The following is a 20,396-nucleotide window of genomic DNA, read 5'->3' as shown; positions in this document are numbered from 1 at the left end:
CCCATATACCTACACACTAAGGTATTGTTCAATTTGTTACCAACTTCCACAGTATACTGTGACTTTACAAATGGATCTCTTATCCCGGCATTTTCACAACATGAAATGCCGGAAGGCCTCAGTGTGACCTCACGTTATTGCCCACAGAAAGGCAAATAATATCAGAAATTTTCATTTTTTGAAAAGGACATTTTCATAAAACATGTTTTGTCACAACAGAACATGCCCTTTGGCTATTTGCTTAATTCAAAATCGTTCTACCGATTCTGGGTTTTCATTTCTTGTTGTTGAACACTTCAGGGTAAAATGTAGAACCACAAAGCATTGTGCTTTTGTATTGACGTTTTCATTCAATGCCATTTTCAGGGACTACCGATGTTGAAGTCACTGAAATACAAACTGTTTACTTCGGTCGGTGACATAGCCTACTTACTTTCACACATGTCGATGTTGCGAAGTTGATAATAACATTATGTAACTTAGAGCCAAGCCCGGTTACCAGCTAATCTCCGTAAGCAGCATTTAGCAACAGAGTCAAGCATCCTCCTGAAGACGATCAGAGCATACTGATCGAAACGTTGGGTCATCAACCACCGGTTCTTTTCAGAACCAACACTACTCAACAGCAGATTTACACATGTGCTACCACAAACCTCCCCTAATAATGTAATTTCCATTCAACCTTGCGTAGCCAAAGGAACTGTACTTTGAGTTATACTGTCAAAAACTAACTTTATCAATATAAACCACAAGGGAAACTGACTGGGTAAATTTTTGAAATGATTTTGGGGGTTGAACAAAGAATTGACTAGAGTAGACTCGAACCAACGACCTCCTGATTAGTGCCGGCGCTCTACCAACTGAGCTATCTAGCCCTATGATGGCGGTGTCCCTATTATTATTTTTTGTCAATATCTTTGTTCGGGGGTGCCAGTCAGAATTACGATACAACCTGGGAAGCGGCAGCCACGGGATCAACCCCAAAAATCAAAAACAAACTTTGACAGAAGGTCATTAGAGCAACAGTTTTATACACTCATTTTCCTTTGTCCTTTGTCTTTACAAAACATAGTCTGAAATGTTTTTCCAGTAGGTTTTATTACTTTTGGAAGTGTTTTGGTTCGGTTCAAGATTTCATTTTTTCCCCAAAGTAGAATACTAATAACAGATGTTAAACATCTATTATATCGATGCGGTACCCGCTGCCAAAACATAGGATTCGAACTGCCTCTAGCTGCCGGGCAACCTCGGTAGTCTAGTTGGTAAGACACTGCTCTAGAATTGCAAGGGTCGTGGGTTCGAATCCCACCCGAGTAACATGCCTGTGATATTTTTTTCACAGGACTCGGGGAAAGTACTGAGTATACAGTGCTAACACACATCGGTGTATGGGTAAAAACCAAAATTAATACTAATAATGTTGTCTGATGAATATTGTGTTGTTCGTTCCAACTTATGCATATTTAATGATCTGATTAATCTGATTAATATGCAGAATAAATGTTATCTTACTCGTTCAAAATTTCAAAAGGCCGAATTATTCAACTCATTCGAATTAGTTATTGACTACAGTTTTCTACAAAAGAATTTGTAAAGTCTCACTGAAATAATGTATACTCGGTTAGCGGCGCTACAACAAGCGCCCTCTCGTGATTGAACGCGTTATTGCCCGCCATGTCTTTCTTCAATGTCCCAGCATTGTAATCACTAAATCAACAATTTTATATTTCTATCTCTTTGTCTCCCACTCATTTTGCCACTCAGTGACAATGTTGACACTTCTTAACATTCTCTCGACATTACCTAATGTTTATGTTGGCCGTCCAAACACTATGTAGAATTTTCTTCCACCTCTTGACGACGGGGCAAAGGTGACGCGTTTGTTTAAACTTGGGATTGAAAGCAAAAACTCCCTTGTGACTTTGTAACAAAAGAGACAAAAATGAACCGCCAGTCCAATCTTTGAAATTGCTTTTCGTTTCCCCTGTGTTATAATGCACAAACAATTGGCCATTCAGTATGCTGTTCCCATGGACTCTCTCCCTCTCAGTTATGGGTGCGGAGAATTAAAATCTAATTGTGATGTCGTGTCAAGAGGATCATGTTCCCCTGTAGATTCTGTGTCCCCCCCCCCCCCCCACCCCCATGCTGCAGAGGCAAGAACGCTAACTCACACAGCCTGATGAAAATTTTGATTTTCCCTGGCTAGGCTGTCACCAGTCACTTCCCTTTGCTTTAATAATAAAGGGCATGATATTATTCATACTTTCAGACTATTTTGCCCTTGGATTAACCAAAAGAAAATTATTAAAGGAACACGTTGCCTTGCATCGGAAGAGTTGGTCTATGAAAAGCGTTTGAAACCGTTTGTTATGAAATGTATATGGTTAGAAAGATGTTTTAAAAGTAGAATATAATGATCCACACAAGTATCACTCAAAATTGCACGGTTTTCATTTTACGTCGCGAACTAACACGGTCGGCCATTTATGGGAGTCAAACTTTTTACTCCCATAAATGGCCGACCGTGTTATTGGACGAGGTAAAACGAAAACCACGCAATTTCGAGGCATATTTGTGTAGATCATTGTATTCTACTTTTACAGCATCTTTCTAACCATACCGATTTAATAACAAACGGTTACAGAACGCTTTTCAAAGACCAACTCGACCGATCCAAGGCAACGTGTTCCTTTAATATTACTAAGGCCTAAAGCCTACACCAAGTGTAACGCAATGGAAAAGTGCCAATATTCCTGTACTTGTTTCCAAGGACTAAAGCCTGTTATAATAAATAACGACTCTTGCGTCAAATAGCTCTTTTGCTGTTTTCGAATTCTTCCTTTATATTAGTCTCGTTTGGTTACATTACTTCGAATGGGAGAAAAATGAGAGCTGCAACAGGATATGTCTAAACTAAACATCAGATTGACCTAAAGTCATGTTGAATACTTCGTTCGGAAGCCATCAACATTTTATGGTGGCCTGGTAAAATAAACAGTTTTGCTATGAATTATCGTTGAGCTCCAAGAATGTCCTTGATCGTGTGTGATATTTTACACATTTTCCGAGGACCTTGTGTAAACAACCGGTATGCATCTGTAAATCAAACCATTACATGGAATAGTCCATACATTGAGTTGTACGACCCGAGCCGCGACCCGGTTGTGTTTGTAAAAAGCCGCCCGTTCACTGATGGGGTTGGCCCAAGAACGTTTTCTCTATTATTGTTATGAACTTGGGGGAAAACATAATTATGCACACTTTTTCGAATGCGCCGATCTTTAAATTATTGATCACTGACAGTGACACTTCAATAGTGCTTCACATACGGTTTACATTTTCAATGCACGCAATGTCACATATAGACTTGTGGACAAGTCGTTAAATCGGCCCCACGCGCTGAGATAGTGGTCTCGCGAGATCACTGCTCTCGCGCGAACTGATGGCTCCCCGATTTCGACTCCACAAGTCTAAATGTCATAAGGTATAAACTCATTTGTTTGTTGCTGTTTTTCACGTTCCCCTATCGAAGAATCCGTGAGATTTTAATGAAACATGTCATTTTAGTGTTCATTGCCATTGCCTATTCTTGTCTGACCATGCCTTGATAAAGAGCCTGACTGAAAAATTTATGCAAATGGCTCTTTTGCACAACCGACAGCCGGAAATGTTGTCTTGAACCAAGATATACCCATACCCTGTTTGAAAAGTGTTCTCGAAATCTAGGTAAATTCATGATTTCCCGCCCCAAAACAACATAATTATGTGAATGAGTTGAGAAGAATTGCGTCAGGTTTCAACACGAATTTTAACTAATCGCTTCCCTTCATCGCTTAGTATTCTTCATTATTTCCTCTATTCACAGAGAAGGGGTCTGAGCAGACCACCTGTGGCATCATACTGGGGTGAATGGGACTCGTGGTCTGCGTGCTCCAGGACGTGCGGTGGGGGTGTGTCCAAACAGACAAGGGTGTGTCTTCAGATGAGCAGCGGTGATGGGTAAGCAATAAACTAGTCTTGGTTTCGAGACGCTCCAGTTGTGTTGTCAAGAATAATGATAGTGACCTAGTGGTGACAAGTCACTAGATGACGTCACTGTTTGTTTACCGCATTACTCTGTAAAGTGCTGTGACTTGGTACTTCCGACTGTGCAGAATTGGTTTCCATGCTTCTGCAAAAGATTTAAACAAACTGTGACGTCATCCGTCCATTGGTTGCACGCAAAGATATTGTAGAAGAGTTGTACTAAACGTCTAAAAGAAAACATGCCATTGGGCTGCTTGGTAAACCACGTAAATACACGCAAATTAAAGGAACACGTTGCCTTGGATCGGTCGAGTTGGTCTTTGAAAAACGTTTGTAACCGTTTGTTATAAAATGCATATGATTAGAAAGATATTTTAAAAGTAGAATATAATGATCCACACAAGTATCACTCGAAATTACGTGGTTTTCCTTTTACCTCGTCGACAAACACGGTCAGCCATTTATGGGAGTCAAATTTTTGACTCCCATAAATTGCATACCGTGTTAGTTCGCAAAGTAAAAGGAAAACCAGGCAATTTCGAGGCAAATGTGTGTGGATCATTGTATTCTACTTTTAAAAGATCTTTCTAATCATATGCATTTTATAACAAACAGTTACAAACGCTTTTCAAAGACCAACTCGACCGATCTAACCAGTGATGGAAAGGATTCTGTTCTCTCCACATTATCTGAAGTGTCAATCTCGTTCCCTAATCGAGAACTGAGCAGCGAGACACCGTATTCAAGCAGCTGCTAAACATTGGAAGAGGAGTCAGGGGGACGTTCAATAGTGATCGTAACCAACTCTGTCTTTGTGGCTAACGTGAAACGCAAATTCCTCTTGCAAATCCACCATAATCCCATGGATTATCCCACGAGGGTCATCTTAGTGTTGAATGAGTACCAAGCAATGTCAAAATCAGTTTGTAATGTTTCAGTTGTCGATACAGGATGGAAGAGGTGGGAAATAAAGCCGCAAACAAAATTGGGAGACAAAAATAAGCGTTTTCTAATAAGTCAACTTAGTTAATCCACGTGACAGTCATGTGCACTAGTTTTGTTGTTGTGGTCATTGAGGATGATGTTGCATGCTATGCTGAATGTATTTGTTTGTTGTTGTCACTGATGTTGGTGTTTTTGATGTTTCTGTGATAATGGCGTTGTTGTTGAAAGATTTCTCCCATATGGCCCACACACAAAAGGCAACCAGATCGTAGGTGTCAAGGAGGGTATGGCAATACGAAATACATCGTCGCATAAGCAGATAGATGGATACCGCTTGACATTCCAGACCTCTGTGTTTTTGAAGCGAAACAGACCTCAATCTCAAGGTCAAGTGTGCTGACCCCAGATACAGTCTCGGTAGCTCAACTTTAAGCCCCAACTTGTGTCAGAAGATTTATAGTTTGATGTTTAGATACACGCTTTAACTTGTCCATTAGCTGCACAGAACCTATAGACCCCTCAAAAAATCGGCTGCCATCTAAAATTGGCTGCCATCTTTTACATAAAAACATGCACGCGTGAAAGGCTATCATTGGCTGAGAGTCGTGCACAGCGCGTATTCAGGCATGTACTTTTCCCATTGCGTTACATCAAAGATGGCGGTCAGTGACGTCACGTGCAATTCATCTAAAGTATTATTATGATTGACTATATTATTCGCTTTACGTTAATTTTATTGAACGCTATTAAAATAGTTAAAGTACAAGGAGGACATTTTTTTATATGTATTTCATTAGAGACAATACAGCGGGCCATTATAGTGTCGTTATCAGATATACAAATTATTTACGTGGACAACATTGATTAAAAAAAACTGTCATTAGAAATTAATAGGCAGTGAATCTTGATATCAAGCCGTTTACTTCGTTTTAATTTTGGAAAGTTAAAAAGTTGGGATGGTGTTTCAAACTCGAATCACATTGATCTGTTAAGAAGACTGTTTTCATAAACGTGCACTGGGCAACTAAATGTCTTTCAAAAGATCAAATACAAGCCAACACATGCAAAAAGGTATTGTTATGTGTTTAGTGGTGATTATAATCAGATATAGTGCTTTATAATTCTGGGTTTTCTGGAATGGTTTTGTTTCATATGAGAGAACAGCGAACACGACTTATAATACAGTAAAAGGTAAATCTGTCAATTTCTCAACTGAATCTCTTATGTTTACTTTCCCAGGGAACGAAACAATTGAACGCTATATTCATGAAAAGAGATATCATTTTATACTTTCAAACAGCTTATTCTCAAGCTGTCGATTTCACCAAACTCTTCCTGACTTGGGATTGATCTAAGTACTTAGGATGAGTTCAGTTCCGTATCCAAAGACGTTACGACGCATGAACCCATCCTGAGTTAGGACGGGTTACTCGTCCTAACTCGAGATAGCATTAATCCTAGCCTTTCGTGAAATCGGCTGCTGGTTGAATGGGAAGTTAAATGAGAAAGTTTACAGAGTACCATCATTTCTGGAGGTTTCCTTACTTAAAGGAACACGTTGCCTTGGATCGGTCGAGTTGGTCTTTGAAAAGCGTTCTGTAACCGTTTTTTATAAAATGCATATGGGTAGAAAGATGTTGTAAAAGTAGAATACAATGATCCACACAAACATGCCTCGAAATTGCGTGGTTTTCCTTTTACCTCGTCGACTAACACGTCGGCCATTTATGGGGGTCAAAATTTTGACTCCCATAAATGGCCGACCGTGTTAGTTCGCAGAGTATAAGGAAAACCACGCAATTTCGAGGCAAACTTGTGTGGATCATTGTGTTCTACTTTTAAAACATCTTTCCAACCATATGCATTATATACAAAACGGTTACAAACGCTTTTGTTTTGACCAACTCGTCCGATCCAAGGCAACGTGTTCCTTTAAGTACACTGGACACGTTTGTTGACTGTCAAAGATCTGTCTTTTCACAAGGTGTTTCTCAACATGCACAAAATAACAAACCTGAGAAAATTTGAGCTTAATTGGTCGTCGAAGTTGCGAGATAATAATGGAAGAAGAAACACCCTTGTCACATGAAGTTGTGTGCTTTCAGATGCTTGATGTCGAGACGTCAAAGTCTAATTCTGAGGTTTCGAAATCAAATTCAAATATTATTATAATGAAAATTACTTTTTCTCGAAAACTATGTTACTTCAGACTGAGAAGGAGCCGTTTCTCACAATGTTTTATACTTACTATCAACACTGTTTGTCACAAAGTAAGTTTTTATGCTAAAATTAACTTTTTAGTAATAACCAATAGTGTCCAGTGCCTTTAAACAGTATCTTTAAATAGTATTGGCGCCGGTCAACATGATTGCAACATGACTCAAATACTTTTGGAAGATAAACGAGTGGAGTCTTTTAAGACTGATTTCAATTTATGAGACATTTTAAGTGGTGACAGAAAGTTTCCATGTATGCTCTTTCTACCAGTAGTTGGCCTCGGTAGAAATCAAAAATGTATTCTTGAAAACTGATCCAATTGTAGCTTTTGGGAAAGGGGAGCCATCCTTGACCAAAACAATGTTGTTTTCACCTTCTTTAAAATTTCAAACTGCCATTAATGGGTTGACGTAAATTACAACTGACGTTTTCGGATTTGATTTTTTTTGAATCCAAATTGCAAAAACAAAACTAATGATGGTTTGATCAAGATGTTCACAATGGACTGGTATGTTCCCCCTTTTTCAAATGACTCACTTTGAAGTAAAATCATCACAATTAAAACCAATGCAATTTGTCTTGCGAATGTACTTTCGAAAATTAATGTTTCCACTACTGAATATTGTGAGACTCTTCTGTCAACAGAGGGCAGTGTTCTTGTATTATTATAGTCAGCAGCTCTGTCTATAGTCGATTAACTGTTCTGTAGAACCATGGAGGTAGAATGGTAGAACCTACGCACTCGAACCATTATTTTGATGATTCGGCAGGAAACCTTCCTCGTGTGTATCTGAGAGCGAACAATTCAGAGTGTTGTTTCTTTCATTATTTTCTTGCAACTTCGCCGTCCAATTGAGCCCAAATTTTCACAGGTCTGTTATTTCATAATGTTGGGGTATACTTAGTGAGGATACTGGCCTTTTACCATTACCAAAAGTATCTTGCCTTTACTTTATCCAAACTAGAGTTTACCGAACTATCCAGAAGAACTACCCACATATATTTTGTATAGTTTAGTGAAACAGTTTTGACACACAAAAAATGCAAACAGTGCCAGCAGAAACACAAATTCTAAACCGCCTGGAATAATTTATAACCCTTTTATCTTGTAACATCATGTCTTAGCAGCTCTGACATGAACTGCAAAGGGAAGTATTCGATAATACCGTGGGAAATCATTAGAGCGGCTGCTGTGGTGATCGACAAAGTCAAAGTTGTGGCGCTTGCCAAGAGAATTCCCCAAGCAGCCTTGTTCTGCGAGAGGGCGCCCTGTAACATAACCGTCAGGAGACAAGAACATTCTACCTAGATTTACACTGACTTTGTGTTTACTCTCTACGGGGTGGACTTTGTTGTGTTGTATAAGTTTAGTAACATCACTTGATTGAAATGCTTCAACGTTATTATTAGCTTAAAGATTTCCGTATTATTATCACTAAAGTTTGAACAAACCAAACCCAATGCTGGATAGGTCTTTCATATGAAAACTTGCAGACGCTTTTTCTGTCGAAACTCTTCTGGTCTCTTTGACTTTAATATTTAGTTCTTATTGTTTTGATATCGCTGATATGCTTTTTAAACGGGATTTGTATGCTTTTCATTGCAGTGGGGAATTAAGACAAAGCTCACATTGTGTGGGGCTTTACAAGCAGTATAAACTGTGCAATACACAGGTAAGTCAGGAAAAAGAACTTCTATTTTAACCTCAACTTCTATGGTTATAAAAAACAACGTTCCAATTCGTCAGCAGACGTAATTTCTTTGTGATTAAAACAACAGTGTATACATGAGAATAATTATTGTCACAACAGTGTTTATTTTGGCATACAAAAAGTCGAAGACAAATTAATAATGGTGTATGCGCGGAATTTTTAACAGCGCCCTCTTGTAGCATAATGTCCAAACGATCCACTATCAGTCACTGACGTTTCGAGCCAAGACTACTCATTGTTTTCTTTTTTTCTGACAACTTTCTCATCTGTCAGCCATGTAAATACGACACCGACTTCAGGCAAGAACAGTGCGAGAATTTCAACGGTGTACCTTTCATGGGAAACTTTTACCAGTGGAGACAAATAGAAAAAGGTAATGTATGAACATCGAAAACAGCAAAATACAGTTGGACTTTTTCAGTGATTGTTGTAGGCAAATATCCTTTAGTTTTCAGTGAGGAAAAAATAATGATGGTTGATGGGGTGTATATCAAACGTGTTTACTAATAGGCTAGCGCCACAAGTGGGGCTGCATCAAACGGATAATTTTCCGTATGGCGCCACCACCTTTTCACTCATTTTTACAAAAAGGGATATCTCATTGAGGTAAATTAGATACTATTTTTTATATTATTTCATATCGAATGAAAAAGTGGTGGCGCCATACAGAAACTTTTCCTTAATTTTTTAGATATTTATTTTTGAAAAATGAGTGAAAAAATGGTGGAAGGATATGGAAAGTTTTCAATTTTTTTTGTTATATATTGTCTTGGGATGGCAGGCACACAATTAATTTTAATGACTATTATCAAAATTACATTTCTCTGTTTTAGTTCCGACTTAATAGCAGATGTCACCTTGACAGTTTCGGTAGAATTTAAAAAAGCAAATGTTTGTTTTTCAGAATCCAATTACTGTGAGCTGAACTGTCAAGCCATTGGTTCTCGTTTCTTTGCTAAGTTGGCGGATAAGGTCATTGACGGCACATCTTGCTGGAATTCCTCAACTACAGATGTTTGTGTGGATGGTCTGTGCAAGGTATGTCAAGATTAGTATTGAGATTGTTTGCAGGATATACCACCCTCATCTGTCATTGAGTATTGCTGAAGGATCAGGACCAACAAGAGACGTACTACAACTTACTTAGAGCAAGTTCGAGTGTGCACAATGGTTAACTAAAGGTTGACCATTTTGACTCAAACCCAGGCTGGTCGACCATTGGTTGACTACTGTGGTCGACCATTTGGAACCAGCCTCGAGCCCGAAAAGGTGGAACGAGTCGTTCGGGTGAGTACGTCACTGGGCATGTGCGTTGCTAGTCTGTGGTCGCCCACTGGTGGACTAAATGTGCGCACTCAAACTTGCTCTTAGAATGGGCCCCCTGTCTTTATCCACAAGGATAAAGGCAGGTCCCCGCTGTCAGATCCTTTGATTCCTTTGGATGCAATCATCATTTGATAAACGTGCAGTGACATAGATGCCCAAAAAATCACTGCTGTCACGTCCGCAATAGAAGTTGACAGCGTATCTCTATGTGAAATGACCGAGGTCAGAGGTCAAACTATACGCCAGTTTTGCAATTCTTTTAGGCCGATCTCTGGCGTTATTCACAAGCCTCTAAGAATGACATCAGACGTTCAGGCTATATACTACAACTTACTTAAATACTTTATAAGAACTATCTGCTGCCCTCTCTTGTCGGTAATGAACTAATGCAACAAACACCCTAGAATGTAGTCCCCGTCTTTATCTGCAAGGATAAAGACAGGTACTTGCTTCTCAGAACCAGTGATTTCATGGGTTACAATGATTTCATTGGATAAACAAGCGGTTTCCACTTTGTTTTGATTGGTCCGAGGTGATGTGGGTGCAACTGACAAACATCGATCCTCAGACCAATCAAAACACAGATATGGAAAGCTTTACTTTCGGTCGTCTGCAAGCAGTGTCCACATGTTGTACAATGTTGAAATGAGTGGATACCACCGCTGCCACCGTGTAATGAGAGGATATCTTCACAGAGTATAACTTCCAGATACACGTTTATTCATCAGAGTAACTCATGGCTTGGTAACAAGGGTTGTGGGAATAGTGCCCTCTGGTGTTGATATAAATTACAAATGTACCTAAATGTAATGTTGGTGTAGGATTTGACTGTGTATCTGCATGAGAAATAAATATAGGTGAAAGGTGATTATGGATGGAGATTGACCAATCAGAGACCACTCTGGTGTAATTCACAAGCCTTGAAGTGTGATGTCAGATGTTGATGCTACAACTTGCTGTACTTTAAGAACTATCTGCTGCCCTCTCTTGTTGGTAATGAACTAATGCAACAAACACTCTTGGTAGTAATTGGTAGCTGTCACTGCTTGTGAGGATTGTGAATGTCATCAACTGGTGCAATGCAAAAGACTTTCAGAAGCTTGGTGGGGAGGTTTGGGGGTTGGCGGAGGGTAAAGAAGGGGGGGAGTGGACTCTGGGACTAAGGTTTAGGTGTGCCATTAAGGTTGGGGAGGGGTGTCATTGGGGTGAAGGAAGTTTTTCACACACACAACGTCCTCAAAGGTTTTACTTGCCCAGTGATTATTCTGGCTAATGACTGTTCATTTCATAGTCATGGGATACCGTAACTTGTGTTGCTGGTCTCAGCTGTAAGGTTTATACCATTTCCTTAATTCTTCACACCTTGTATGATAAATATATCATCTTTACAGCACCTTGGGGATTATACACAAACCTGTTGGTCATTGTTGTCTAGACTACTTGTTCTTGCTCATCGTAAAGTGAGCTTATAATGTGACTAATGGTTATCTTGATGATCCATAGGCTTAGGCTCCTGTACACCTTAATCTTGAGGTCTGTGATTTTAGTGTCGGCCAGTAAGCTCACAATGGGGCAAGCCCGGTGGTCTTGTAATTTCACTGAAAAATTTGGGTAAAAACCAAAATGAAGAATAATATACCTCATTGTGTAAGTATCTTTGTAAAAAAAAACTGTTGACTGTGAATGTGATAACTATCAATTCTCTTTCAAGAGCATTGAAGTACACTTGACACACAAACACGTGGAAGTGTAGTCGGGCCGAGCAGTTAACAGCACCGAATTCAAACTCTGGTGTTTCTGATCAGCAGAGTGTGGGTTCGAATCCCCAGCCGTGACACTTGTGTCCTTAAGCGAGACACTTAACCATTGCTTCGTCCTTCGGATGGGCTGAAAAGCCGTTGGTCCCATGTCTTGTGTAACGCATGTAAAAGAACCCAGTGCGCTTATCGAAAAGAGAAGGGGTTCGCCCTGGTGTTCCTGGCTGTGGCTGCTAAACGCGCCGTAGCACCTTGTAAGCCCTTATAAGGTGCTACATAATTGGGTCTCATAATTCATCACTTCAATAACTTGTTTGGTAGATACGTGCGCTATATATAAGACTTCAATATTATTATTATTAAATGAAATAGATCTTCTCTGAGCGCTTGTTTAAATCATTTAGATTCCTTTTGGTCTTTTAAAATAAATTCTGGTCTAGAATTTCTTTTTTTTAGCTACAAGCCCTGCAGTCCTGTGGATTTTCCCCTCAAATTGGAGCCCTGGTTAAGAAGGAGCATACCTCAGTGTAGACTTGTGGACAAATTGTTAAATGTCTGTAGCGGTATTATCGCAAGACTGCTGGCCCCGTGAGACTACTGCTCCAAGTGTCGCGGCAGCCAGCAGCTTTATGCAAGAGCAGTAATCTCACGAGCGCAGTATTCGATCGTTGAAACCTGAATCATTACGCCACCACAGTGACTCGACTCACCACGTCAAACCATTAATGACTTGTCCACAAGTCTAACCTCAGTGGAAGTTTATATCGATTGGAAGTTTTTTTAGTAAACGGAAGTGGTTTGATTGTTATTTGATATGATGTGACACTGGTGGCTGGGCTTTAAATCACGTTCCACTGTGGCACTCTTGACATAAATTTACTTACAATCATCTAGCAAATTTCAGCAGATGTTCATGCACTTAAAATTATCTATATATAATATTAAAGATAAACCATTTGAACTCAATTTATTGAATTTGTTATAATCAAGTTTTCAACCAGTAGTACTGATATCTGTTTTCCTCCTTTTAAAGTTGAAAACAACATGATTTATTTCGTGCCAGACAGTGCTTAATTAAAAGTTCATCCCTGTATAAAAAAAACAAAGGCTGCTCTAAATTTTGCTCCTGAATCGCATTACAGGCCAACTGGATTTGCCCCGTTAAAACTCTGAAAAGGGTTCTAATGGAACAAATCCAGTTAGTTTCCCTTGTGGATTAGTACTAAAAGTACTTAATTTATTTCAAATTTACATGGTTAGCCCCCCCCCCCCCCTCCCACACCCACTACACACAGCACACACTTTCGCTAGACCAGAAGATTTGCTGAACGTTTGGAGGTGGGGCCTATTAAATACTTGAACACCTATAATAATTTAGCAAACCTTAAGAGTATGTGCTTGTGTTAATGTGATAAACCATTTTAGAGTAAAACTTATTTGGTTGTCAGGTACACTTTGTACACCAATAAAGTTACTAGACTGTTGACAGTGGTCTAGTTGGTATTTCAAACCTTGCCTTTTGCCTCCACCAATTTTCAAATGTAAAAATAACTGCCATGCCAGTTGAGCACACACCTCCCCCGGAAATGAACCGTGCTACCTTAGAAATACCCTTAAATTTGATACAGTTCTCCTTTTCACAACAATTATCTCAACAATGTCAACAATTCCACATTTTGATTTTGGCAAATTGCAACACCTGTTGTTTCCAATTGATCTGCCCTGCCTAGAACTGTTCCTGTCGGAGGACCATGCACCGCTGTCAAATACACCTGGTTGTTTTGATCACTCTTATATCATTGCCATGGTAATGTATTTCTCTGCAGAGTTGTAAATTGGGATACTTGAACTTTTGCACTGTACTTAAATTTACTGTACAGGTACTGGTCCAAGACATAACACCTGGGCCAAATTTCATAAAACTGCTTTAAAAGCACAACAAGTAGCTTAGGGTAAGAAATCTTGCTTACCAGAATAAGTTTACCAGCCAAACTACCATGGACCGGGTACATTTTGTAACTGGTATCCTGCTTCATTTCTGGTTAACCTGAGATCAACTTTGTGGTTGATCTATAGGAGGATCAATCTTCAATTCTTAGAATTTAAAATTTTTGAAACAATTAAACTTAGGGTTTTTCTTGTAACCGATTTGGAGCTTGAACTTTCACTGATTTGTTGTCATGTATTATTGGTTCACATGAAGTGTGGACATGGTCTCTGAAAATAATCAATGTTGTCTTCGCACTTTCTCTTTCTGTTCCGTAAGTTTGTTTTTTACTTTACCTTTCCAGAGAAAAATGCTCTCAGCTCTCTAAGGGGTTGCATGCTTTCAGAGCTACCCGCAGAGTTTACCTTGAAACTGGAACCACTATCATCAAGGTGATCATAAGAAAATGGGTGTGTCCCTGTGTGCTAACAAGATGCAGATTCTCTCAGCAGTTTTTGTCCTCAGTTTGAAGGATTTTTTTCAGTCCAGATTCCCGTGAAAAGCACTCATTAAAGTCACCTGGAAGTGGTATTTTTTCAAAATAAAGCTTTTGTCACTAATATATGTGTTTTGAGGAGTGGAATGTGAATAAACAGTTAACTAAGGTTTTAAAAAATCAGTTCTTATGTTATTTACAAATTTAAGAGTAGACCCCAACCCGAGAGGACGCTGTTCAAGATGTAAATCGAGGCAGACTTTGCCTGTAATGCGTAGAGTAAACACAATTGCAAAGTACATGTACGGACCAAGTCGTGAGTTTGTACGTTTAAAAAAAAACAAAATTTTGTTTTTTTCCGGCAATGCCGACCAGGTGTATTGCTGCTGAATGCAGAAAAACACTTTTTGAAATGTACCAACTCATGACTTGGACGTACATGTACTTTGCACGTGTGTTTACTATACGCATTGCAGGCAAAGTCTGCCTCGATTGACGTCACAAAAGGGGTAGGCGGAGTCAGCCCCCCAAACAACTTGATATATTTTTTAAACATATAAATCGTGACAAACAATTACTATAAAAATAGTTTTATTGTTCGTAAGCATATACTCTTATGAATGAAAGAAAAAAATTATATTTCCAGGTGACTTTAAATGCTAGGTGTGGTACTTGAAACTACCGTCACAGGCTCTGTGTGTTTTAGTAAGATTTTATTATCCTTTGTGGTTTCTTGCTTGACATTATTATCAGAACTAACTTTTGGAAATTTGACTGAAAGAGTCAGAAACTTTTTTTCGAAACACGAAATGAAAAAGGGTTTGCATTTGTCAACCAAAATTACCTTCTGGTATAACATGCAGCGGGTAATCGCCTCACGTTTCAAGTCCTTAATCAAATTTTCAGTTTTGGGAAATTGTTTTGAAATTGCAGTGATTAGCTCCCAGTCAACTGTGCATTAACTCACTTGGACTGTATGAAGTAACCACAGCCTAAACAGTCTTTAAGGCAATTGAAAATTGTATTTTAAAGACAGTGGACACTATTGGTAATTGTCAAAGACCAGTCTTCTCACTTGCTGTATCTCAACATTATATGCATAAAATAACAAACCTATGAAAATTTTAGCTCAATCGGTCATCGAAGTAGCGAGACAATAATGAAAGAAAAAAACACCCTCGCCACAAAAAGTTGTGTGCTTTCATGATTGATTTTGAGACCTTAAGTTCTAAATCTGAGGTCTTGAAATCAAATTTGTGGAAAAATACTTCTTTCTCGAAAAACTACGTTACTTCAGAGGGAGCCGTTTCTCACAATGTTTTATACTATCAACAGCTCCCCATTACTCGTTACCAAGTAAGGTTTTATGCTAATAACTATTTTGAGTAATTACCAATAGTGTCCACTGCCTTTAAATGGCTTTTAGGAACGGCGCCAGTAACTCAAAGGTATGTTTACTATAACAATTCTGTTTACAGGACCCAAACATAAAATCCGAGTGCTTCAGATTTGTTAGCCTATATCACCACATACAAAAAAAGGACACTTCCATGAGTGAACATTTCCCTGGTTTTGAAGGTCGTATTCAAGCTTGAAATGCCTTTTAGAGTGGGTCCATAACTACCTTCCTTTTTTATCCCCAAGAGAACGTTGAATTCTTTGCTCTAATAACTCTGAATAATTTTTTATGTGGACTGAACTCAATATGTCCATTGTCGGATCTGAGCTCAGAGCCATAAAAACCTTGTCTGAAAAGTTACAGAAAATGTATTGATATTTTTTCATCTTGTTGTTATTATTATGATTTTGTTATTTCACCCTCTGCCCAAATAGGGTTAATCATACACCAAGTTATGATCCCTTTTGTCCAGTTGATATAATCTTATTTGACTGAGCCGGAAAATTCCAGCGTCGCAGTCCAGCTTTGCGGAGTTTGCGGTTATTGAATATTGTTCTGTAGGGGGTTCTGAGAAAATTCCAGATCGCTGTGAGAAGCTTTGCTCTCTCAAATTGACTTTGAAATGAGAAGAAGGGAAAAATACCTTGGCTAAAGCGTGGAAGAATGACCCCCTAAAGGGGTAAAAAAACAAACACCATGCTAGGTTCAACGACCAGAAGGTGAGGATATATTATTGAGAGGCCAACTACTTGCTGGCTCATAGTTTCGTTAAAACGATGTGAAATTTCCTTTTTGAGTGTTATCTAATATTTAAGTGGTCATTTCGCTATGCCATAAAGTTTGTTTAGACACAGCATCGGAGCATTTGGGAGATGATGATCTACTGTAATTTCTCAAAGTGAATGCATTGAAGGCTATTTTGTTTGTGGCAATGGTGATGTATTGGGGGGCAGTTCCTGTCACAATCACATGAAGACCGAAGTTCTGTAACTAAAGTGAATGGGTTTTAGGCTAGGTTTTTTTGGTGGCAGTGATAGTAGTGTAATTGGGGGTAGTTTGGGAAACAAATCGAGGAATGTATATACCCATGATAAATAAAAAAAGGGTAGTTTTATCTTTAGTTTTTTTTTCAGTGCTTTGTAAATGCACTGTGAGACATCCTAAGGGCTACATCAACCTCTTCTCTTTTCACACCTAGAATCTTACGTCCACAGAGAAGTTTCAGTTTGAGCAGAAAGGATGTCAGTCTCCCTCTCATCACCACTGCCCCATGAAATTAGAATGATTGAAATATGGTACTTAACAAAAATTGGGTACTTATGTTCGTGATTCTCAAATCCCTATTCTTGAAAGCCCTTTAGATAAAATGACAAACTCCATAAAATCATCCCAAATCAAAGGGAGGTGTGATGTGCAATTACCTTATGTCAGCTCTTAAGAAAATACCCCCTAGGCCCTGAGCATTGGGCTTCACGCTTGTCCTTGCTGCAAGAAGGAATGCCAATTGAGTTTGACGAACCCAGTCCAACATTTCAATTACTTGTTGGTCAGTTTTGGAAAGCATCAATTTCAACATTCCTCTATTACAGTCCTTGTCGTTTTGGTTTTTATTGTGCTGGTATTTCCTAAAGCTTATATGCAACATTTGCTTAGTATTTTTTTTAATCAAATATTTCTGGTAAAATGAAACCAGAGGAAATATGTAAATAAAGGTGCTTGCTATGTGAACCAGAAACACAGGGGTTAACACCTTATTTTTCAAGGAGAAGTGTTCTGGGTTCTTTTATGTGCACCAACAGTCCTAGTGCACAGAACATATGGCTTAATGGCCCATCCAAAGGACGAAGCTATTGTAGTAAGGTATCTTGCTCAAGCACAGGAGTGTCCTGACTGGGACTCAAACCTACACTCTGCTTATCAGAAACACCAGAGCTTGAGTCTGTTGCTCATAACCGCTCAGCCACAACACACCACAATCTCTTTTGAAAAGAAGAATTTCAAGCTTTTTTACATTATGGCTAAACGGCATGATCAATAATGCAGCAGTGAAGATAGTGTGTGCATATTGAGCAAGCTCGCTCCTCGCTGTACAGTGCAACCAACTTGTGCATGATTTTTTTTTAAATACAAGGCAGGGTTAGAGGCGTTCATGGGACTTCATTCAAATTGTCGTCAGATAGTTGAGTTTCGCCAGAGTTCAAACATGATGCTTTATTGGAGGGGACAGGTGGAAGCGATAAATAGTATTTGGCCACCTTGATCTAGACAGTTCCCCTAGGCAAATTAATCAGTAGATTGAATACAGACTGAGAGAGGAACTAGACAGTCTTCTTTGGCATTGACTGATCAGTTGAATTAGAAGATCAGTAAGACAGTTGGAGGAGGGGGACCCCATTTTCTTAGAACTTCTTGTCTTTAAATTGATAAGCTATGATTTGTTTTTGATTGTGTTGCAACAGAAGGTAATAATGTGGTATGAATCTTATTAAGAACATGTGTGACAAACACCTTAAAAGGAAAAAACAAATTGTCTCATAAGTTGATTTTTTTTTCTTTTTTTTTTTTCTTTTTTTTTTTTTTGGGGGGGGGGGTGGAGGAGAGATATCCATATATAAATAGTGGGTATTCCACCAGTCAGTTAATCAGCATATTCCTTGCCATATTTCATTCAATGGAACCAAACATTTTTTTACTTTTTATTAAGAAATAAAACTATTTATCAAGTATAGTAACATAGAGACTCAGGCACTTAAGAAGTAGCTCCAACATAATTATTGGTACTATCCAGTATTATAAGTAAATATTCTGGGGGTTTTGTTTTGATGATTTTGACCCTGATCTGACCCTGGAACCCATGGGGACCCATGTCTCCACTCTGATCCTGTGGTGTTCTGAATTGATACCCATGGCCGGCTACTAATTGGGACCTGAACAGTAATCTGGTACGCGATCTAGACCAGTCTGTCAGGACCCGGGCGTCAATTGTGTCATTAAGATTTATATTGGGATCTGCAGTTGGGCCAAAAATAAGTAATCTGCGCTTGGTAGTCACGCTTGTGTTAAGGACACTATTGGTAAATGTCAAAGACCAGTCATCTCACTTGGTGTATCTCAACATATGCATAAAATAACAAACCTGTGAAAATATGAACTCAGTCGGTCGTCGAAGTTGCGAGATAATAATGAAAGAAAAAACACGCGTGTCACACGAAGTTGTGTGCGTTCAGATGCTTGATTTTGATACCTCAAATTCTAAATGTGAGGTCTCGGAATCAAATACGTGGAAAATTACTTCTTTCTCAAAAACTACGTTACTTCAGAGGGGGCCGTTTCTCACAGTGTATCCAGCTCTCCATTACTCGTTACCAAGTAAGGTTTTATGCTAATAACTATTTTGAGTAATTGCCAATAGTGTCCACTGCCTTTAAAGCCATTATACACTTTCGGAACAGAAAAAAAAATAACTTACAGGGATTACAGAAGGTAATGGTAAAAGACTCCTCTTGAAATATTATTCCATGAAGCTTTACTTTTTGAGAAAACATTAAAACAATTATCGATTCTTGATAACGCGAATTACGGATTTACTGTAAGTGTAACGAGGGTGGGTTTCCCAGTTATTTTTTCCCGACTCCGATAACCGATTGAGCCTAAATTTTCACAGTTTTTTAAATAAATATTATAAGTTGTGATACACAAAGTGTGGGCCTTTGGACAATACTGTTTACCAGAAGTGTCCAATGGCTTTAAATCCTGTAGATATACAATCAACTAACCTGTGAAAATTTCATTTCAAAAGAGTGGTAGATTTTTTCAAGTATTGCCCAAAAACTTTTGGTTTTAATTGGAATACAATCTGAGAAATTTATCTGACAGTAAAATTTCTCAGATTCAAACTTTGGGGATAAAAATGTTTTCTTTTTCCATAACCTCATTACTTTAAAATATTATGATTATCAAAATGATTTCTGAAGCTGCTGTAATGCAAGTAAGTTTTTATTGAATGCCTTCCCTTTAAAGCCATTGGACACTTTCGGTAAACGGTATTGTCCAAGGCCCACACTTCGTGTATCACAACTTATAAAATAACAAACCTGTGAAAATTTAGGCTCAATCAGTCATCGGAGTCGGGAGAATATAACGGGAAAACCCACCCTTGTTTCTGCACTTTTTGACGTGTCATGACATGTGTTTAAAACAAAGCCGTAAATCTCGATATATCGAGAATTGATATTGATATTAATGCTTTCTCAAAAAGTAAAGCATTTCATGGAATAATATTTCAAGAGAAGTCTTTTACCATTACCTTCTGTAAACCCTGTAAGTTATTTGTAAATCTGTGAACTTTTGATTTTTTGTCTGTTCTAAAAGTGTCAAATGGCTTTTAAAAGATTGAAAGATCTGCAATGTAGATTGCAGTGGTAGTTTTTCTGGCAGCATTCCACTTTAAATGTAAATAATACTCTGTAAATGTTATTATTAAACATTGGTTTTCATGGAATCAACACCACAGTGCGTTCATCTCATGTTGTTTACATTACCACAACATAATGTTGGATTACATACCCACGACAATTCACACAGTGGC

At 38.6% G+C, this 20,396-nt stretch overlaps 1 protein-coding gene across 2 annotated transcripts in view; it reads left to right on the top strand.

Moving 5' to 3' along the window:
* LOC139941368 (thrombospondin type-1 domain-containing protein 4-like) overlaps positions 1-20,396 on the top strand; it is a 149,974-nt gene that overhangs the window by 34,399 nt on the left and 95,179 nt on the right. For both annotated transcript variants that reach the window (XM_071937829.1, XM_071937828.1), the window contains exons 3-6: positions 3,869-4,002; positions 8,798-8,864; positions 9,177-9,276; positions 9,808-9,941. In XM_071937829.1, the coding sequence (XP_071793930.1) occupies positions 3,869-4,002; positions 8,798-8,864; positions 9,177-9,276; positions 9,808-9,941 (435 nt within the window). The remainder of the gene's footprint in view (positions 1-3,868; positions 4,003-8,797; positions 8,865-9,176; positions 9,277-9,807; positions 9,942-20,396) is intronic.

The sequence above is a fragment of the Asterias amurensis genome, chromosome 9, assembly GCF_032118995.1.
Source record: "Asterias amurensis chromosome 9, ASM3211899v1".
Taxonomy (NCBI): Eukaryota; Metazoa; Echinodermata; class Asteroidea; order Forcipulatida; family Asteriidae; genus Asterias; species Asterias amurensis.
Note: the sequence above shows the minus strand (reverse complement) of the source record. Positions and strands in the feature narration are given on the sequence as shown.